General features: G+C 53.5%; 2 protein-coding genes and 1 long non-coding RNA gene across 4 annotated transcripts; 1 reads left to right on the top strand and 2 right to left on the bottom strand.

Annotated features, from left to right (window-relative positions):
* Positions 1-6961: 6961 nt before the first annotated feature.
* On the bottom strand, positions 6962-9487 carry HOXB5 (homeobox B5). Its single transcript, XM_032163342.2, has 2 exons — positions 8829-9487; positions 6962-8169 (listed from the first exon to the last, which is right to left on the bottom strand). The coding sequence occupies exons 1-2, from the start codon at positions 9388-9390 to the stop codon at positions 7922-7924; spliced, it is 810 nt and encodes a 269-aa protein (XP_032019233.1). The 5' UTR covers positions 9391-9487; the 3' UTR covers positions 6962-7921.
* A 1960-nt stretch (positions 9488-11447) lies between these two features.
* HOXB6 (homeobox B6) lies at positions 11448-20940 on the bottom strand. Of its 2 annotated transcripts, XM_032163346.2 has the most exons (4): positions 20816-20940; positions 20431-20567; positions 13408-13900; positions 11448-12348 (listed from the first exon to the last, which is right to left on the bottom strand). In XM_032163346.2, the coding sequence occupies exons 3-4, from the start codon at positions 13820-13822 to the stop codon at positions 12089-12091; spliced, it is 675 nt and encodes a 224-aa protein (XP_032019237.1). In that variant the 5' UTR covers positions 13823-13900; positions 20431-20567; positions 20816-20940; the 3' UTR covers positions 11448-12088. The 2 variants fall into 2 exon arrangements, with proteins under 2 accessions (XP_032019237.1, XP_032019236.1); XM_032163345.2 differs by having other exon boundaries at positions 13408-13932; positions 20431-20940.
* LOC116474693 (uncharacterized) lies at positions 14546-18293 on the top strand. The gene is made up of 3 exons (XR_009215297.1): positions 14546-14720; positions 16384-16483; positions 18027-18293. It is a non-coding gene; the product is annotated as an uncharacterized LOC116474693 (long non-coding RNA).
* Positions 20941-21848: the final 908 nt, after the last annotated feature.

Here is a 21848-nt window from a genome sequence, read left to right as displayed (position 1 = left end):
AGCAAGAGAATTAACAAGCTAATCTTTCAATAGGCAAGTTCTTAAACTGGAGCAATTTGGAGAGAGAAATGAGAGTTTGGAAAGGCTCCAGTGTTGGCCCATGCTCATGGACCCCACCTTCCTGACACAGCCTGGGGGTTAAGGGTTCTTGAAAACAGGCCTGCCTCTCCCAGGGGTGGAGGATTGAAAGAGCCAGTAGTTTGACTCCTTTAGGGCAAGCAGGGTGAGTTGATGTTGGTGAAAATCAAACCTTCACATTAGAAGTATTCTTTGGCCCTGCCAGAAGTCCTACAAAGACGTGGGGGTAACTTAATTGAATTTCTAAAATGTGTGTGGCTAGGAATGTTTTAATTAAATTTAATATGGTGACTCAAAGATTATCTTTGGAAGAGAAAATTGCTCAGAGGGTTCACCACACCCTAAGGGCTGTCTTTTCTACAACTCGCCACCACCACCAGTCTCGAGGTTTTGGAGAAGGGATTTTTTCTTCCTCAGTTTCCCTTCCCCAGATACCTACCTCTTCGCTGCCCGTTTCTGCTCCCCTACTTCTGCAACCCACAAGTCTTCCTTACCTCCAGCATCCCTGGCTCCTTCGTCCGTCTTCACACACATACAGCCCCCACCCCCACCGCCCCACCCCTCCCCCGCTGCTAGTCGCCTCCGCCGCGCCCACTCACGCAGGGTGTAAACTTTTGACCCTCCAACTTTGCGACCCCTCCGGCAATAACACTGGCCTCACCACCCAGGGTCTCATTCTGCTACGCCGGCCACAGAAACCCCAGGGCAAAACGCTTTCTTTACCCCTCCCCCCTTCGCCAATGTCCCCACTCCCCCAGGCCCTTAGACCTGGGCAAGAGGAGTCTTTTGACTATTAAATAACTCCTTGGAAAAAGACGCGGAACCCACTTCCCGCATTTTCAACAGTCTCTTCTATTGGGATGCCTGGAAGGGCTTTTGGTCAAAAGCCACCCTTCATTTTTGACCCCCGAGTGGGGCCGAGGTTGCTGGACGAGGAGACTTATAGCGAGAAGTAGAATGGGCTGACCTGGAGAAGGGCATTTCTGGGGTGAAGGGTGGAGAGAGCTTGAAGCAGGAGCTCCTCGGAAGCAGAGGGGGCCACTGTGCTCACAGGGCTAGAGGGAGAGTTCAGTGTCCCAACGATGCGGGGGGGCCCGGGGCCACCTTGCGCGGCCGTTCGCTGGCGCCTCGGAGGCCCCAGCCTGGCTGTGAACTTGGTCTAAGGCGGACTCTACTGGCAGCTCTGGGATGTTACAGCCTCTGCTTCTAGTCCAGAGCAGCGGCAGTGCGGACAACCCGCGCGCTTTCGGTTTCCCTTCCGCCCAAATATCGCCTCCCAGACCCCCACCTCTCACTGGGAAGGATTTCCTTTCTCCTTCCTTGGGATCCCTTGGGATTCAGAAAACAGAAAAGAAAACGAATTAGAGAAATGCATGCCCCTAAGGACAAGCCTGCAGAAGCCCTGAAACAGGGTATCCTCTGTCATGCCTCCAAATCCCTCAAGAGGCGACGCCCCACACAGGCTGGCACTTTCCCTCCACTTCTCCCCTGGGTGTCTTTCCATGTTGACTCCCCACCTTTCCAACTGGCCTGGGTCATCTTTTGGTAAGGCAAAATGGTCTGGGGCATGCGAGGTACCTTTCCTCCCTAGATGCATTCAGCCCTACTCCACAAGGCTCCAAGGTCAGGGATCCAGGGATCGCTGCGACCAAAACCAGTCGCTGTGCTCCGAAGCCTCAAGGCTCAGCCCGGATCCACTCCGGGAGAGGCAGTCCAGAGGGCGGCCTCGCAGCCTGGGAACCGTTTCCGGGGAGGAGAAGCTACAGGATACTGCAGAGAGTGCATTTGTCTCTCCAAGAGGAACTTTAGGGGGAGAAGAGACAAGGGAGGAGACGCCTAAATCACTGAGACAAGGAAAAAGAGAGGGAAGAGAAACGTTAAAACTTGGGGACAAGGTGCTTTTTGGGCTCCGACAGGTTCCCGAATTGCCCGAAGTCCAATACTCTCCAGGCTCCCAAATTTCCCCTCTTCCTCTTGGAGACTGCAATCAGTAAATTCGCCAAAAGAAAGAAGGAAAGATCCGCCTAAACCTTCCGGCGTGCCCCCACCCCTGGTCTACAGCGGCGGAGGTGGCTGCGGCGGTGTGGCCGGCGGCGCGTAATGTATGCTGCAGCGGCTCGGAGCCCCACGTAGGCCGGCGCTGCTGCCCCCGTCTGCTGACCTCTGCATGATCCCGGACTCTATGAATTATTGATGAGATATGAGCGTTGATTTCCCCTTTCAGGATGCAAACTCCATTATATTGTTAAAATGGCGATTTAATCGTTGAGAATAGCTTTGGTGTGGGTTTTTTCCCCCAACTCATTTGCGCCTCCTTCCTTTTCATTTAACTCTCTTAATTAAATCCTTTAACAGATTTTAATCACTTTTTGGAGGGAGGGATAGGAGAAAGGAGAAGGCCATAAGACCATCACTACCAACAACAATGGGACGCTAAAGCAAAATAAAACAAACCAAATTCGAAAACCGTCATAAGCCTCTACTTTTGAGAAGTTGAAAGGAAAGTGAGGCGGGGAGGTTAACCCCTCTAGAAAGGATGCTCGCTAACCTCTGCTGGAGACAGAGCATTAGAGGGCTGGGGAAACCCACCAGAGACAAGGAAGAGTGGGATGGGGCCTGCAGGAACGACCTGAGGGTTATTTAATCCCCCCCCCCCAACCATCACCACCATGAGACTTATGTGTGGACTTGACTGTAGAGACTAAGTCATTCTTGCCCTTGCTGAGAACTCCAGGGGCTTCAAGCCTGGGGAGGGCCACAGGATTCAGGTGCAGAGGGCCCTCCAATCTCAACCTCAGAGTCCCTTAGGGAGAAATATCCATTCTGCTTAAGGGGCCCCCATTTTTCCCTTCCCCTCCCCAAACAGCTCGGTTTCCAGGCGGTGTTAATTAATATGGATGTGTAACAGCGCTATAGCAATCGATAAATCTCACTGTGGGCAGATCTCAGCCTCAAAATCTGATTACTCTGAAAAACTCCAAAAGTGGGGAGGGATACCAGTATTCCCTCCCTTAAAAGAGGGGAGCTCATTCTTGCTAGCCCTGTCTTCCAAGATTGACCAGGCTGGTCCCCCAAGCTGAGAAGTCCACGCTAGGGAGACTAGTCCTGGGAAGGGACTGAGTTTGGGGGGTTGTGCTGAGCTTCTGTCTTCTCCATTGCTCAGAATCCTTGGCCTGCAAATCCCAGGGATAAAGGAACCAGGCAAGGAAAGGAGCTTCCTCTTAGATCTTCCCATTCTGCTCACCAGCCCTAGAGAATAACTTCTCACAGCCAGGGAAGGGTTAAGTGTCCCTGCCACAGTTATGGAGAGGAAGCTGATGAAATATGGGCACTTGGAACTCCAGGCCCGGCTGGCTTTCCTGTTTACACTTCTTTATACTTCCTCCCACCCATTGGCCTCAGAGAAACAAAACAAAACAAATAACCAAATAAAACAAAACAAAAAAATCAAAATTGAATTGTCCCCCGAGTGGTGGCCAGGCTGGCCTCAGAGGGAAAAGAGAAACTGCAGCATTAATCTCCAGCTGTCACCTCCTGGGGCCTGCCCCAGGTTGAAGATTTGGCCAGAGGGTACCGACTTGGCTTGTAGCTCAAGAGGTTGAAGCCTGGACTGGCAGAGAGAGAAAGCAGGTGGGAGAGGAGAGAGAGCAAAGCCCTGGAGAGAGTAGAGCAGCTCTCTTAGAGGGAGATAGCCTGGGGAGGGCAGGAGGAGAAGACAGAGGTCTGGGGCAGAGGAGAGAGTTCTTGGCACCAGCAATCCCTTCACACCTCCCATTGCCTCCCCCAACTTGTCCTGACTGGGGTTCAGACAGGACTGGGGACCAGCTCAGGGAGCCTGAAGTGGAGAAGAGGAAAGCCCAGCCTAGGGCGTCTTCTCCAGGACCTGCTTAGAGCTGGAGGAGACCCTTCAAGAGTCTGGCCACTGAGGTGGAAGTGGGCACCCCAAGTTGCTCTTTGCCATCCTGGAAAATCCGACCAGATATGCCTAGTAGATGTTAGAGCCTACAGAACTGACATGAGAGGGGGTGAAGAAATAATTTTTCAGGAGCAGGCCTTGCTATCTGGGGTTCTAGCTTCCAGGAGGGCTTTCAGAAAGGGAAGTATATTAGAGTGAGGCCAGGGGCACAATAGGAATGGGGTTCCCTTGGAGACCCAGGTCAGACTGTCCCTTGCAGAGCTCTTTGTCTGCATGTCTGTCAACTCCGTTGCCTTGTAGAGTGGAAGACTGTGGAAGCTGTGCCTCCAGCACTTCTTTATATTTTCAATGGTGCTGGGGATCCTTTGGGAGATGACCTGTGTCTCCTTTCTAAGGGATACAAATGCCCTCATCATTCTTAGGATGATGTGTCTTCAAACCAGGGTGACTCTGCTCTTAAAGCCTTTTAAGGATCTCCTGTTAGTCAGGCTTGGGCAATGGATAGAGAGCTCAGGGAATAGAAAGTGGCTTCAGGAGAAAGAGGACGGGGGAGAACTCCAATGTCCCTTAATGAGAAAAAGGGAGTCTTATGACCCCATCCTTGTCCCAAAGATCAGAAGCCCCTTGAGGTGCCACTTGTCCAATCCCAGAAACTACCTGTGGCAGTTGGTGAGCTGAATCAAGGGAAGGCAGGCTGGTGAAAATAGGAGTGACAGGGTAGTTAGCCCCATCGGTGTTAAATTGGAGGGAGGCCAATTTGGTGGGGAAGAAGCCTCTGACTTTTAGAAGGGTGATTTTCCCTAGAAAATAACAGAACCCCTGGGGATCAAATCCTGAAGTCTCTCTGGTTTATGGTGCCACAAAACAAAGGGGCCTTTGAGGGTGTGCCCAGAAAAGAAGAGGGAAAAAGAGAGGAAAAAGAGCACCTTTCCTATTTTCTCTTCCAGCTCCTGAATCTATTTCCTCCCGACAGTTGAGGGATTTGTATTCTTGAGCTGATTTTATTTGTGGAGGGCTTGCCAGAGTTCTACTTAAACACCTAACACCTCTAGGCAAGAGAAGAAGCTCTTCCCTTCCCCCATTCCTGGTTCAGGAATTAGGTTTTGAATTGGAGGGATTGCCCTCTCTGTCTGCTCCCTAGTCTGACTTCAGGATCCTACTTCGAGCCAAGGAGAAAGATTAGCTTGAGACCAACAGGCTGAAGGTGGAGGCAAAAGCAGCGCTGTGCTCCCCATCCCAGAGAAGCCTGATGAAGCCAAAGATAACCGAAGAGACCCCTTCTTATGGGCTTCAAAGATCGGAAAGCCAGAGATCACCCCAGGGCAAGGCAGCCCACAGCAGCCGCCTAGCCTACCGGGTGCTTTTTCTCAGCTCAGATGTATCCAGATAAAAGTGCCCAGCGGTGCACCCCCACACACCTCTGACAAATGAATGTCATAAAGTTTCTTTCCAGAGGGTGGGAGGATAGTTGTCTGAAGATATCCAGCAGTGAAGTGGCCCCCAACAATGGCCCCTTCTTTCAGCAATACACACCCCTCCTTCCTGGTCCCTAAATTTCCACTGGCACTGAGGGAGCATGGATCCCCCACACAAATCCTTTTCCCCACAAAGTCAGACACTCCTGCTGGTAAAAATCAGGCACCCCCGACCGACCGATGAGGCCTTATGAAACTGAGAGCACTCATTTCAGCCACCCAGTCCCTTAGAACTGGGTGCATAAAATAGGCTAAATTTCCCCTACATCACCCCACAGCCCCAGGTGGAAACAAGTTTTCTTTCCCCAGTCCCAAGCCCCAGAATTGCAAGGGGTAAAAGCAAAAGCTGAAGGCGACTTACTGCGGGAATGCTGGCCTGGGCTGCCGCTGCCTTCTGGGCTGGTCCGGCTGCTCCAGGCTGGGAGAGTGCTCACCTACCTCTGCCCCCTTCCCCACCACAGCGAGCAGTTAAAGTGTCACTTAACATTCTGGAGAATGTGAAATATACTGCGCGGTGTCAACTCCCCAAAACCATAAAACTAACTTTATGGACCTCACGTGACTTTCTCGAGCCAGTGAGGGGTATCTGTCTGACTTCTCGGCGATTTTTACGATCTAACTTCGAGATAAAACCCCTATCCATTTGACATCTAAATGTCATAGCGACTTTTGGGATAGTTTGCTATCGACAAAGGGGGACAAAGTCAAGGGGTGAAGGGAAAGGAGGGCCAAGTAGAGCCTCCACGACCCTCGGCTGCCTCCTCACCAGCTCCCCCTCCCCCCAAGTCCAGTAAGAAGTTGGGCCAAGCTGGAAGGGATTGACCGGGTAAGTGTCCAGACTTGACTCTTGTGCTCAGGGTGGAAGCTGACTTGGATGGAGGTGGACTGGGCCCTAGCCCTGGGCCAGGCTGAAAGGGAACCAGGGGTCTTTCTGAAAGGACCCTAACTCCTAATCAAGAGGCAAGATCAGTTGGGCCCTTGGAGAGGAGCCCTTGATAAGGGTACGGAAGGCTGAGGGTGAGAGAAATCCTTTGAAATCCAGCTGATTTTCTTTTTTTTTTTTTTTTTTGCTTTAGTTGGTGGCAGAGCTGAATTGGGACTTGGAGTAGGAGACAGGGGGCTAGGCAGGCCTCTACCACTCCCAAAAGGCCAGGAGCCTCCTGCTGAGGACTTAGGCCCAAATTACTTTCCCAGAAGAGTTTTCCAGAGGCTTCCTTGGCCAGCTAGTGGAAGACCAGGATGAAGTCTAGCTCAGCCTTTCCTCTGCCCCAGCCCCACATGGGGTTTCTGGGCCTTGGAGTCCCCCAGGCATGAAGGTCTGTTCCCTGGCCCAAGCACTGTTGACCAAGACAGGGACTTACATGACTGAGAAGAGCTGTTGGGGAGCAGCCTACTTTTTCTTCCCTGCACCCCAGATCTATTGAGAATGGTGCAGGGTGTGCCTACGATGGGAGAGGCAGACCCCTCGGAGAAAAGACAAGTGGAAGGGCAATGGAGTGGGGGAAACATTTATTTGACTTCCAGGAAAGCTACAAACAGATACCAAAAGCGAATCACTGAGACAGGTCCCGCAAAGACAGATTTCACACGTAGCACAGCATCCACTCGCTCACTACAAATGGTCTTGGAAGCAAAATGGGTAAGGGAGAGAAGGGTCTGACCCAGACTATCCCCATATTTACAAGCTTTGGGCCCTCTAGCCAGACCCATGGATTCACAGAGAAATACACAAGACATTTTGCACTGAGGATCAGTTTTGTTTCCGTATACTCCCAGACCAGGCCTTGTGGGGCCTACCCAGGCAGCAGGAACTTAAATCTCACTATCTTCTTTCTCTCTTCTCAATATCATCCCGTTGGTCCTCCCTAGCCCCTTCCCACCCTAGGACGAAGCCCCTAGGAGACTTGGGCCTAGGGAGTGAGGAGGGAGGAGGAGGAGAATGAAAAGAGACTCCATCTCCGAGGCCAGCTCAGCTTGGCCCCACTGCGGCACTACTCCACCTCAACTGCTGCCCCTTACAGAAGTTTCCAGCTGAAACTCAAAATACAGCGATCATCTTTTTATAAATAAGTTAGAACACAGATGGGGAGGGGAGAGTTCACATTAAACATGCCAATTTCTTTTTTTTTTTTTTTCCTGGGGGAAGGACTGCAACCACAGACACAAACATTCAGAAACACTGGCGGATTTAGGACAAGCAGAAGGGAGTTGGGAGCATGGAAGGAAAATAATAATAATTATTATTATTAACAATAATAACAAGATAACCAGTCCAGGAGAGAGGGAGCCACAGGAAGACCTAAGACCAAACGAAATATCGTAACACAAGGCCGGGGCGAGGCAGGCTTGTGGGAACCGGTCCCCAGCGGGCGGCGGCAGAGCGGGGAGGATTGGAGGGGCCAGGGCTGGGGGTGGCACGGGCTCTTGGGCCGCTGGGCTCCTCTTGGCGGGCTCAGGGCTGGAAGGCGCTGCCGGCTGTAGCCAGGCTCATACTTTTCAGTTTGTTGTCCTTCTTCCACTTCATGCGCCGGTTCTGGAACCAGATCTTGATCTGGCGCTCGGACAGGCAGAGTGCGTGGGCTATCTCGATGCGTCGTCGCCGGGTCAGGTAGCGGTTGAAGTGGAACTCCTTTTCCAGCTCCAGGGTCTGGTAGCGGGTATACGCGGTCCGGGCCCTTTTCCCGTCCGGCCCGGTCATATCTGGAGCAGGTAGAGGAAAGCCGCAAGGCAACGTTATTCCGGTTAAGGGAGGGGGCACTGGGTGGGAGGGGGCGGGGGAGCAGGACCCAGGCGTCCCGGCACCCAGCTCACCACAGCTGCAATCCTCTCTACTCCAGATGCCCACATTCAAGCTCGATTTCTGCACCCCTTTCTACTGCATCCCCCACTTCTGCTGGCAGCCAGTGCGCCGGGCTTTGTCTCTTGCTCGCTCCTAGTGCCTCACCCTTGGCTGGGCTCAGGCGGCCGCTCGCCCCGGGAGGGAGGAGAGCGGTTGCACTTTTGCCCCGGAAAGCTCCTTTTACTGTTCACCACTTCTTTGCTAGCGACAGTCTCAAAATTTCAGGAGTAAGCAGGACCCTTCCCCACATTATTGAACCCCATCCTTTATCCTAAAGCTGGTTCAGCTGCGGTAATAAAAACCTAAGCCGAAGCTGGAAAAAATTATTAAAAATACCCCCCTCTAACAGAGAGACCCTTTTTGGCTCTGTCTACGAAGCTATGAGGCCCCTCTTAGAGACTTTCCCCCTTAGAAAAATGAATCTATATTTAGGGTAAAGCCAAGCTCTCCTTGTTCCCCCATCCCACCCCAAAACGCAGAGCAGGAAAGCTGAGAAGACAAAAAAGAGAGAGAGAATTACCATGGCTGATGTGAAGCTTCCTCATCCAGGGGAATATCTGCGGAGTCTGCCCCTCGGGCGCGGCTGTGGCGGTGGCCATGGGCTCTGGCTGCGCCCGAGCTAGGCTAGGGCTGCTTAGCTGGCTCGCCGCTTCCTCTGGCTCCGAGGACGCGCTGGCCTCGTCTATTTCGGTGAAATTGGCGCTGGAGCTGGCTGAGGTCGCCTGGTCGGAAGGGGACGAAGCAGAGGGCTTGGCGCCGTGGCTGTCGCCGTTGGTACAGGGCAGGGACTCGGGCGAGGACAGGGAGCAGCTCGAAACCGCTTGCCTGAAGCGGGGCTCCTGGGCGGGCGCGGGGAAGGCGCGCGAGCTCTCGCCCACCGCCCCAAAGTGGCTGGAGGAGGCCGAGGAGCGGTTGACGCTGAGGTCCATCCCATTGTAATTGTAGCCGTAAGAGCCGGTGTGCATGGCAGCGGGATCCCTGTAAGAGCCGCTCAGAGAGCTGCCACTGCCATAATTTAGCAACTGATAGTCCGGGCCATTTGGATAACGCCCCGAGAAGGAGTTTACAAAGTACGAGCTCATTTGGGTGATTTTGGAGGGCTTGATTTGTGGATCGTGGTCGTTATAACCCTGTGCTTCACGATTTATGATGTATTAATGAATTATAGCGATGCACTGTACTTCGTTTTGCTATGTATGCGGCCAAATACGGGGGGGGGTTGGAAGGGGGGGGGGGGGGCGTTAGGGAATCACGTGCTTTTGTTGACCAGTCGTAAATTCTCGCTGATGACCTCAAGAGGTAATTCATGCTCTATGGTTACAAATAATGACGATCCGAGAATCGTTAGGGCCGATTCAATGCGAGCCTCCGAGAGAGGGGGAAAAAAGGAGAAGGGGGAGAAACAGGGAGAAGGTTGGCTTTGGCCTCTGAGCAGAGCGCGCCACCTCCCGGCGATCGACGGGAGCGCGGGAGGGAGACCGCCATGGCGGCGGCGGCTGCCTCCCTGCTGGCTCCCTGCAGTCGCCGGGAGAGAAAGAAACCCGGCCAAGGCTCAGCCACAGGGTTGAGCCTTTTAGAGCAGGGGTTGGGCTTTTTACCCACTTTCTTGTGGGTGGGGTTAGCCTCTCTATTTGGTTCCTTCTGTCTACATCATCACTGTCGTTATTATTTTAACTTTGGATGAGAAGATCAAAGATTGAGTTGCTTTTCCCTTTCTCAGGCTTTGCAAGTCTCCGAATTGGAGGCGGAAATGGGGGAAGGGTTGGAAGTTGTGTGTGAAAAACAATTATTGCAATGGGTTTTCCCCAGGAGCTTAGCCTGGCCTGCATCCTGGTGGAACTGCTGTTACAGGTCCACAGGGCCCAGGCCGAGCCTGCAGGGCTGGGCGGGAGGCTTGAAAAAGAAGGCGGAGAAGTGTTCACTTCTCCTGGGCCACTTGGAAGTTCGAAATCCCCTTCCTGACCTCCTTGGTGGTCCTTAGCCCAGGCGTGGGGAGTGACAGAGCAGCACAGGGAACCCAGAAGCCGAGCACAGCTGGGGCTAAGCGGCCTAGTTGCCGAAAAGACTACAGCGGCCACCGCGTCTGCTGCTTGGGTTTGAGTAGTAACATGTGTCTGAGAGTTCGTAAAGCGGAATCCCTTCCCCTCCTCCTCGGCTATTGCATTCGGAGGCCCCACTACAGGCCCCTCACTTGCAGCTGGGCAGTTTGAGAATTTGCCTGGTGGCAGCCGCCTTCCTGGAAAGGGGTTCCAAGGACCCGCATGCTTTGCTGAGCACGCTGAGCGGCCAGAGACCGCCGCAGCTGGTCTCCTATTAGGAGGGGACTATTTTCTTTAAAAATAAGAAAGGAAGCGAGAGGGCGGAGGAATAAAGGAAAAGTGTCTGCAGCTTACCCTCTGGGTGCCGGTGCAAGCAGAGAGAGAATGAGCCATTCTGGGTTGAGAGGATGACACTAAATGCCCCATCACCTGGCCTCCTGCCCTGGGGTCTCCAAGGAGCAAGGGAAAGTTGTGCCCTTCGGCCTGTGCCTGGCTGGTGGCTTTACATTCCCCTACTTGAGGCTGATCTCCTACTTGAGGCTGATCTCCTACTTGAGGTGGGAAGGGGCACCTGGAGCCTTCAGCTACAGGGTGAGAGATACCTAGTGGCCCCATTTTTAGTCTCCAGAGCCACAGGCCAGAAGCGGAGGGCCAACGCTGGCGAAAAAACCTGGCCATGTGGACGGGCCAAAGGCCAGGGGTCTCTGCGAAGGTGAGGGCAGAAAAGCGCTGCAGAGGCCCCCAGACTCGATGGCTCCGTCTCCGCAGGAGAACTTTAGGGACCTCAGTTGCTCCCTTAGTGCTGTGGACACACGAGGAAAGGCTAGAGAATGAGAGGGAAACAGCCCCTCTCCATCCCCCAAGTCTGCACGGGGAGAGGCGGCTGTGAGCCTCAGCACCAGGGAAACGCAGCGCTGGGGCCTGGGCAGGACTGATCGCTCCAGCCTTTATCCCAGCTGTAACTTCCCAGGCGAACAGGGCTCGCTTCGGCGGGCCAGGGCTCTCGCCGTTGCTGAAGAATTCTGGCTCAGGAAAGTGGAGAGGCTGGGGGTTGAGGGGAGAGGAAAAAATGGCAGGAGAGGATTGGAGGTGACCGAGCATCGAGTTTTCACATCTTTATTATTGTTATTATTATTATCATCATCATCATCATCATCATCGAAGTATTTCACGTCCAGAGCTAAGACAAGACTACAAACACAACACATAGAAAATTAATAAAATAGAACTTTGTTTTCTTCTGAGGCTCCTCTTCTTACTTCTAGGTAGTATGTGCTCCTTCCAGTGGCTTTGGGGAGGGGGTGGGAGAGACGACAGGTCTGGGACCAGGGAGTCTTCAAGGCCCCCGCTGAGGGGACAGCGAATCTACCATTGAACCGTGCACGGGGGACATGGACGAAATAAGACGCGACAGGGACAAGAGCATTTTGCTCTGCTTCCAGGAAACATCAAGTGAGTCCGCTCCTCAGTTCTCACCAGGAAGCCTGATCAGGCTGAGGCGAGTTCCTCGGGAAGGAAGGGCGCGCGGGGTGCTGGGTGGGCTCGAGTAGTGAGGCCTCAGAGCACCCGCCAGGAGCTGTGCGGGCGGGGGGGTCCAGGAGAGCGCTGGGCCCTGCCTGTCTGCGCTGGAGAGCAGGTCTCCTGGCTCCTCCACCCGAGAGCCTTCCTTCCCGGGTCTCTCTGACGCCCTCGGCTCCCCACAGGCCTCTCCCCTCGCGTCCTCCCTCCCTTTCCAGCACCTTCACTCGGCCGGTTTTTCTTCCTCCTCCCCCGCACTGAGCTGAGACGCGCTGAGCAGTTTGCTCTCCTTTTTCCACTTCATGCGTCGGTTCTGGAACCATATCTTGATCTGCCGCTCCGTCAGGCACAGGGCGTGCGCGATCTCGATGCGCCGCCGCCGCGTCAGGTAGCGATTGTAGTGAAACTCCTTCTCCAGCTCCAGCGTCTGGTAACGCGTGTATGTCTGGCGGCCTCGCCGGCCGCTGGGCCCAAAGGAGGAACCTGTTACGCAGAGTGGAGATGCTGAGGCCTGTGGTCACCGGGCCCAGGGCCCCCTCCCCTAGTCGAACCTCGAACACAGACTCCAGCCGGTACCGGGATACCCTCTATTCTGCCGGTTCCCTTCCCCCGTCTCGCACTCCTCCAGCGCCCCCTCCAGATTCCCTCCTGGTCTCCTAGGCCTGTGCCGTCTGTCTAGACTCTAGATGGGGGAGGGGAGGAGCAGTTTGAACTCCCACCTGAGCCTGGGGGGAGGGGCTGGTCAGGTGTGTCTCTTCTTAGTTGCATCTTGTCTTTCCCTCCCTTTCCATCCATCTTGCTCCCCGCCACATCCCGCCAGCCCAGTGATAAATCCAGGCCCTTAATCCGTAATGACGTAGATCAATCCATAGTCCACATTAACGGCTCCTCACTTTCGAGTCCGGCTAATGGACATCAGTTGGGACTTAAGGCCAACAAATAATCCAACCTGAGACCCCGCGCCTATTTCTCCCTCTCTCGCTCCGCCTGCTCCCTCTCTCTTCCTTCCCCTTATTCCTCCTCCCTCCTCTGACTACCACCCCTTTTCTGATGCCTCATCTAGCCCCAGCCCCCCACCCTCAGGGAAACACAGTCCCAGACAGACTCAACTCTTCCTCTTCAGCGTCACCATCTACCCCCTTGCATGACGCACTCCGTTTTTAATGGAGCCGTCTTTGGTTGGGGAACCCTACCAGGGCTGAGAGAGGGGGGCTGGGGACGCAAAGTAAAGCCAAGCCAGTGACTGAGGGCCCCTGCTCCCTTCCCTGTCCTGGAACCCCGGCTCTGGACAGGCGCCCCAGGAGAGCACACTTGCTCCCCATGGCTCCCAGTGCGGCTGGGACTTTGCAAACTTTGTAACTCCTGCCTAATAGGGGACACAGCGAGAGACCCCGAGCAGGCGCCCAATCTTCTTCTATCTCCTAACTGAGATGCCCGCCCAGCACGCTGTGGGAGACTGGGGCAGGGGGCGCTCACTAGTTCTGTCTCCCGGGGTGGGGACCCAGGGGAGCCGGGGCGATGGAGACTGGAAGTCTCACTCACTGTTGCACGAATTCATCCGCTGCATCCACGGATAGACCGGAGTGGAGCACTTCTGCTCTTCTGTCTCGCCGAACACGCTCTTGTCCTGTGCGCAGTCCGACTTCCGCTGCTCGGGGTGGAACGGCTGCTGCTCGTCGGCGCCGGAGAGTGCGCAGGCCGACTCCTTCTCGCGGTAGAAGGCCGGCGCCGGCCCATAGTCGCAGGGCGCCGCTCGGCCATAGCCACCGCCCGCCGGCGGGTAATAGGAGGAAGTGGCAAAGCCCTTCTCCTGGCCCGGCCCTGGCCCGTAGGGCCCGGGGTAATGTCTCAGCGGGTCCGCATAGCCCGACGAATAGAGCGGTAGCTGGCCCAGGAAGGACTCCTGCCCGCTGGCCAGAGTGACGGGGAAGGTGGAGTTCACGAAATAGGAACTCATTGGGAGGGGAGGCGCGCGCGGCCGCTGCTGCTCCGCCGGGTTTATGATTTGTTGTGTTTTATAGTCCGAGCGCCGCGCCTATTAGTAGTATATCCGAGATTGGGTTTTAGCTGAGGGGGGATGGCGAGGTGCCAGTGAGGCCAGAAGGAAATACAACCATCTGATCCAACACTGACCAATGGCAGAGGCAGGAATTGTCAAATAGCACCCAGGAGGAGCGCAGCCCGCACGAGGGACCCGCGCACAAACCTATCAACCTTTTTTTTCCCTCCTTCTCCTTCGCCTTTCTCTCTCTCCCCAACAACACAACGCGTCCTGTTCCACCTACGTAGGATCTGTGAAACAGGCTCTGTGCCTTTGAGGGAGGAGGGAACGTTTAGATTGAGACCACCCCACTCCCGGGTGATTAAATAAATATATCTCTCCCCCACCCCACGCAGGATTGGAAAAAGTTGATTGTGTTTTCAGAAAAGTTAACCCCTCCGTTGCTTGGGCCCCTTCTCTCCAGGGAGGGGTGGGTAAATGTCTCCGAATCTCCTTGAGAGAGAACTAAAGAAGAAGGTTTGTTTCTAGGGTTTTGTGTCGGTAGAAGGTGAGAAGAGTTCTCCGCTAAGATAAGAAAAGAAGAAACACCCTCCTTCCCAGGTTTTGAACATCGTTTTTCCTGTTTATCAGATCTGCTTTCTCTCCTCCAAGCCTCGGGTTATTGTTCCTGCTTCTCCACAACCCTTCTGGTCTGAGGGGGCAGGCCAGATCCCACTGCCTAGAAGACCCAGAAGAGGAGGAGCTGGCAGGAGGGAGTGAGCCCAAGCTTCCCCTTCTGACTCTGTGGCTAGACTAGGAGCTTCTTGGAAGGCGGCGACGAGGGCGGCTGCCCAAAACATTCTGCCTGGTTCTGGTATGCAGCTGCTCACTCTTGGCAGGGGAAGGGGCACTGGGGAAAGGGACTAGCCCTCTCCTCACTTGGTGATATGGAGTGAAGGAGTGAGGGGTATCCCTCAGCCTAGGTGGCTTTATTTGTCTGATCCCTATCCTGCCTGCAACCCTCACTCCAGTACCCTCTGCAATCCCAAAAGACTTAAGAATAGCCTGGGCTATAGGATTCTCAGGAATCAGGGATGTCCCAGTAAATCTGGGCACAAGGAAGAAATCATTCTTCTTCCAGTTGTGGGCTTCAAACCCTCCTGATAGTTGAGGCAGTCAGAGACCACTGGGAAGAAAGGCACCCTCACTCCTCTTCCAAGTCTCTGTAGGAGCTACCAGTTCTTTTTAAAATTAATTCTTTACCGGCCGGGCATGGTGGCTCAAGCCTGTAATCTCAGCACTTTGGGAGGTCGAGGCAGACGAATCACGAGGTCAGGAGTTCAAGACCAGCCTGGCCAATATGGTGAAACCCCGTCTCTACTGAAAATACAAAAAATTAGCTGGGCATAGTGGCAGGTGCCTGTAATCCCAGCTACTCGGGAGGGAACCAGGAGGCAGAGGTTGCATGACCGAGATTGACCAATGCTTCCAGTCTCCGTCTCAAAAAAAAAAAAAAAATTAATTCTTTACCAAGACTTGGTTTTTGCTTTAGTTTGATAGGGAGAGAAGGGCGTTTGCATTCTCTTGGGGACTCTGCAGGCAGCTTCCAGCCATCAGCCAGCATCCCCTCTCCCTTCCATCTGTGTCTCAGCATTGCTACAATTCCCTCCCACACCCCATGTTTGTATCATCGGCTTTACTGCCTTATAAATTTGGGTGTGTCAGAGAATGTATGTCTCTGGCTCTTTCATCCAAGGAAAATGAGCGTTGAGCCCAGGCTGGGAGACAGGGCCACAGTGCATTTCCAACATTCTAATATACATACACAGGCCAAGTAGTGAAGGGTGACAACCTTCACACCTGGGGACAAGAAGGGGCCAAGGCATGGAACAAAGTCAAATGTCAGGCCAGGCTAATCCTCCTCTGCCTTGTCCTTCCTTTGGGCTCCTTTTCCTGGCCAAGTTCTGCCCACTGAAGATGGTACAAGACACTAAGGAAGGTGGCAGAGGACTGAGCTCGGATCACCAAGGGTGGGAACTTATTTGGTTGCAACGTGGTCTCCAAGGCTCTCTGAACTCAGGGCAACTTCTAGGCTGTACCTTAATGGCAAAATAGCCATCCCTAGATGGCCTCCAATTACTTCCTAACCTGACTCTATGGGAGTGTTTTGATAAGCATTTAAGAAAACAAATTTAAACCCCCTGATAATGAAGAAGGATAAATATTCTAAATCTAGGTATGGTTGGGCTTGCTTCTAGAGAGGACTAGGGGCCGTTTGAACAGGGGGAGAAAAGTGGGAGAGAGTACTTGCATGCACCTCCCTCCCTACTGCTGAGGCTGAGCCCTGGGCCTCAGCCTCCCCTGCCTCCTCCCTGCCCACAATGTCTCCATCCTAGCACTAAATAGTGTGGTTTTCTCGGTGAAGTCTGAACTAAATAAGATCTGGTGAGGAAGGGAGCATTTCCCTGTGTCAGAAGCAGGAAGATAATTGCCTTATCTTTAGAGTCACAGCCCCCAAATTAACCTCACCTCTGCAGGTTGCTTGTCTGGAGATGGAGCCACTACGGGCAGGGCCTGGGCGCCTGGAGTCGGGCATGAAAGGAAATAGCGCCTCATCGCTCTTATCTAAGCCCAGAGGTATTTATGAGCGTTTATTCGTCTGATCCGTTTGTTTGGGAAAAAGAGCAGGCGGGCAGGGCCGGCCAGAGACCGACTCCTTTCTGGAGCCAGATCCCTATGAATCTGTCTGTGGTTCGGTCCACCGCCCTCTATCTGTCTCCTTGGGGGAATATGTAAATACACAGCGGGCTCAGCCATCCTCCAGTCTGGGGTGTCTCTCCCTGCCTCGACGAGGAAGTGTGTGTTCAGAGAGATGAATAGAAGTGTGTACCAATTCTTGAGTACATAACAGAGGGATTGTACAGATACCCCACAGGCAGGATTTATAATTGTAATTTTCTATGCTCTGAGTCTGCAGTCCTGTGGGCAAGCTAACACATTCCAGCTCCCAGGAAAATGTTTCCTAAGTTGTGCTCAGTTCAGGAGTAAAATTCTTGATAGGTAACCTCAGGAGGGATATTTGTGGGCGCGCGCGCGCGCGCGCGCGCGCGTGTGTGTGTGTGTGTGTGTGTGTGTGGTGTGTGTGGGGGGGTGCTGAGACATTGTCCAGGCTTCCAATTTCCTCTAAGCTATAAAGCCCTCTCCCTCAGCTCTTTGAGGTGATGAGCGCCTTCCCCCACCACCCCCAACTTTGGCTGGGGTGGGGTGGGATGAAAATATTTCAACTCAATTTTCGTCCTGGACTCTGTTTCTCTGGGTTTGGGGAACATAAATAAATGTTCCCAGGGGTACTGAGTGATAACTCCCATAGGTTGAAGGAGGCTGTTTAGATGAGACACTTTGCCCTAAAGTCGGCCCCTCCAAATCAAAGTAGAAAGACTTTATTTTCATTATGCAAATGAGCGGCATCCTCTTTGATCTTTAGGAGAGTGAGCAGTAGTGCTGAACCCACACTCCCGGTTTCCTACCCGCAGGCCCAGGGGACAACCTAACGGCCCTAAAATGTTTCAATACCATGTACCAGCTTGACTTCTCTACTTGTCCTTTGGATTGCCCAAAAGCAAAATCCCGGAGGGGCCAAGGACCTTCTAGGGCTGGCTCTTTCAGGGCTTCCTATAGAGCAGCTCCCTGAGTCGGGCCTTATAGCCACCAGAAATTCACCTCGCTGCAGAAAAGCTGTAAAGAGCTGCTCCAGAGGTGCTGAAAGCGGGTGGGGGCTGCAGCCACAGTGTTTGTCCTCAGCACCACCAGGCCCCTTAACCTCGTCAGCTTCTCTAGCCCTGGGCCAGACTCTGGTAACACTTTGGTTTGCCTGGCACCGCAGGCAATTTCCTGGAACCCCACCCCCACCCAGGAACGGGGATCACAGCACCTTTAAAGGAACTGCCAGAGCTTCCTCCTACAGCTTGAAAGCCCAAGCTAATCAGTAACCCGTGAGACGGGGGACAATATTCAAACGCTGCAGCAGAGGCGCATAGCCTAGCCCTGGCCACCCCCTCTTGGGAAGGCGGTCGAGTTAAGCCGGTGTGAAGGGTCCAACAGGAACGGAAATTACGACGGTGTGGTTCCTTAAGGATTTAACCCCAGTCCCACTACCAAATTTTTCCCAAATCATATTTAGGTCGACTTCGCTTGAAAAAATCGAGAATGGGGGAGGGCATCGGCACTCACTTGCAGACATCAACAGTTTCCAGAAAACTCGGTTCAATTCCTTCACCACGGACCCACCAACCAAGGAGCTGGCAAGACCCACCAGCCAACCAGGAGAACACAGACCCGGTTTGTCTTTTGACAACCGAGTGGAACTGCCGGGGCCGGCGCCTGCCCTGCGGGTCCCCTCCCTTGGCTGAGAAGAAAACCAAATAAACCTTGAACAGCCTTGGCTTCGGATGTCTCAAGCGGCCTCATCCTCTCCCGCGCCTTGGTGGGGTGGAGGTGGGGGTGGGGATGGCGGTGGGGGTGTCGGCTCTGATCCCTCCACCCTTTGATTCAGGGCCCCTGCCCGCTGGAAGCAGAATTAGACCTTTTTAAATATTCCCTAGAGGAAGCCGCTTCCCCTGCCAGCCGCCAGGTTTGGGGCTAGGATGGGCGGGGACGGGGGAAGTGGGAAATTGGGGATGATGGGTGGAGGAGAGACTTCTGTTCTCTAACTCACACCGGGGAACCAAGATCTAGCTGAGAGCGTCGGTGTGGGCCCGAAATCCCCCGAATCCCGTGGACCCTGCGAGACCGGGGCTCCAGGCGTCGGGCACCGCTGGACAGTGTCGCGGGGCTTGCGGTGCCGAAGCCGCGTGTCTCCGAACGGACGGTAGATGGCAGCAGACCGCATAATTTGGGTCACAGCGAACTGTCTAAGGGAGGATTTATAACCTTCCAAGGCTACAGGAGAAAAAGACCTTTAGTATGGGTGGGTTTGGGAAATTTTTCCCTTGAGAATAGGCCCCGAGTGCCGTGGGTGCTGGCGGAGAACTCTAGCTACGAAGCCCAGCGGTCCCTGCGGGCGCCCAGCCCGGGCCTGAACCCAGGGCGTCTACCTGGGGCGGCAGAGCCGCCTCTTCCGCGCCACAAGTGGCAGCGTCGTCCGTCTCCTAGCTTAGGACTGAGATAATAAATATATCCCCACTTCCAAAACGCCCCAGACCCTGTAACTCCGGGGCAACCAGAGGCCCGAGGCTGAACGTCCTGCATCTGGTCTTAAGAAAGAGAAAACCAATCACATGTTCGTGCAAACCAGACTAAAAATCACAATCTCTCCTGCCCTCCACAGCCAACATCACTTATCTCTTGGCTGGAAGCTTCCCCAGAAGCTCCCTTACCCCATTTTTAAGTCCTTGCCCGGAGGCTGGCACCTACTTCCACCCCACGAGCTACTTAGGAATCTCTGTCACCTGCCCAATGTTCTCCGCTCTCCCCACCCCCTAGAAGGCTTGACTGAGGGATAAAATTGGACACCCGAGGGACGGGACTGTCTGAGCGCAGTGCCAGTTAGCTTTTCAGTTTAGACGCCGCTGGGTCCCATAATTGGATTTTCTTTTTATTTTCTTCTTTCATGTCTTTCTCTTTTATTTTTATTTACAAGCCTAAAACAAAAATGAACTTAACAGCTTCTTCACAATCACCATGTCTGGACCCAGGAAAGTTTGAAATGTTATCATATAAGACACACACGGCAATTTTTTCCTCCACCGAAATCCACACATCCCATACCAATACAACGCAAGTAATAGAATCAATATCGCGCAGAAACCAACAGCTGTAACCTACCGCATTAAAACCACAAAACTGTCTCCCTGCAGAGCGAGGCTCCCTCCTGCGGGAGTGGCGAGATACTTGGGCATTCTCGGGCAGGCTTCCTGGTGGGGGGGGGTCTCCCTCGTTTTTGGTGTCTCCACCCACAGCCCTTTAATTTCAAAAATGTCTCCGAAGGGAGATAGTAAGCATTTCTCTGTAAATTGTCTTTTCTGTGTTTCTCTAGCCGTTTCCTCTCCCTCGCCGGCCTCGGCGGAGATTCCAGGCCCTATAGAGACCAGGACGTCCCTTAGCGCCACCGCCCCATATGCCAGTGCTGCCGGGAACCCAGCGATATTCGCAACAGGCAAGAATACTGCGCGGGGGCAATAGCCAGAGGCCGAGACAAGGGAGGGATGGCAGGAGGGGGAGGGGCAAGCCCGCGGAGGCCAGAACCACTGGCTTCCTTGGGTGCCACTGAAGCCCAGATACCCCCCTTCCTCTCTTTCGCAGCCCCCTTGCTTGAGTCTCTCCTCCAAGCTTAAAAAGGCGACTTAAAGCTGGTCTCCTGGTCCTCTTTTGATTCCTCTTCCCGCTTTCCCTGCCTTGGCTCCCCCTCCAGGAAGCGGCCACCCATCTCTCCACCACCGAATTTCCTGGGAAGCTTCTCCCTGCAGCGCCCAGAGGTGGGGTTCAGCACCGTCTTGGAGCGGGGGAGGAGGGAGAAAAACCCAAGCCCCACCCCCCCTACAAAAGCGATGCAAAAAACAAGAAGAAAATTGTAGAATCTCCCTTACCTTTGCAGACCTTGGAATTTTTTTCCCCCTCCGGATTTAAAGGAATGGGTAGGGAGGAAGGAAGGAATATTCAGTTTCTTCTTCAGCTTCCAGATAATATTGTCCCAACGTGAGAGCCGTTGCTTCCCCTTCTCTGACTTGGGAGAGAGGGTGTTTCATTTTTCTGACATTTGCATAGAAAATGGAGTAAGTTCTGGCCTTGAAAAATAGTATCGGGCTGCAGTCCTGGGCAGATTGTCCATTTACCCTCCATGGTGACTAAAATCCCAGATCAGTGAGCAAATTAACTTAGGAATCAAAATTATTTTTGGTTCTCTCTTTGTGTAATTCCCACCCCTCCTTCTCTCCCTCTCCCTCTCGCGCTCTCTCTCTCTTTTCTCCTCACCCCCCTCTCTCGTCCTCTCTCTCTTTTACTCTATCGAGCTGATACTGAAGTACAAAAATATCAAGAGGCTGGAGCCCTGAAGGACGACAGTGCTCCGACCTAGGTGTGGTGTCCAAAAGAATGCTGCATTATAACCACCAGGGAAATGATAAAAAGTTCATGTTCACGATCGCCCGGCCACATGACCGGCGCCGGCCAATCGCTGAATTCAACCACTCATAAACTTCTATCACAAAGTTGTAAATTTTCATAAAACAACAAGGAATTTATTGCATTTCTTCATGGCTGCTCCACCAGCAACCCTTTTCTCAGTCGCCATCTTCTTTTCTTCTCCTTCTCTCTTTTTGGGGAAACCCCAATCTGAGAAGGGGTGAGATTTGGGGGGGCAGGGAATCAGAGAGGAGAAGCCATAACGGTACAGCTGGGAAGAGGGTTCTTTTCCGAGCCTCCCTATTTTCCACAGGAGCTCTGCTCCCTCTTCTACTAAAAGTCTACCCCAAATCCTCTGCATAGGGACTGTTCTGAAACAATTTCGGGTTGAGGCAGGAGCAGGAAACGGTGTCTAGAGTTGCCACCTGCATAAGGGCAAAATGAAAGCTTCAGTGTCCCCCCTCCCCCTCTGAACTGGCCCCCTCATTCCTAGCCCTGTAGACAGCAGGACCCCCACCTGTGAGGCTTGCAGCATCGCAGGCGTGGGGGCGTTAGATCCCCTAGGGCTTAGTTTTTGCCCCAGGAGGAAAAGTGGCCTGGATGGGGGCCAAGGCAGATAGTCTGACAACCAGATTCTCGCCTCCGCAACCCAGAAACTGGGGGAGGGTAAAGCCGGATCCTGGCTTCTCCCGCCCAAATGTAGGCAAGTCCAGGTTCCCTATGACAGCTCCGTGCGCTCTCCAGGCCGTTACGTGGTCATTAATGGGGGAAACTGCAGGTTTAGAAGCATTTTACATACAAATTCAAATTCAACAGATTATCCTAAACCAACCCTCTTCCCTCTTTCTGTCCAAAGTCTGTTTAAATTTAAACAATCCAGGGT

The sequence above is a fragment of the Hylobates moloch genome, unplaced genomic scaffold, assembly GCF_009828535.3.
Source record: "Hylobates moloch isolate HMO894 unplaced genomic scaffold, HMol_V3 SCAFFOLD_10, whole genome shotgun sequence".
Taxonomy (NCBI): Eukaryota; Metazoa; Chordata; class Mammalia; order Primates; family Hylobatidae; genus Hylobates; species Hylobates moloch.
This window is presented reverse-complemented; position numbering and strand designations above follow the sequence as displayed.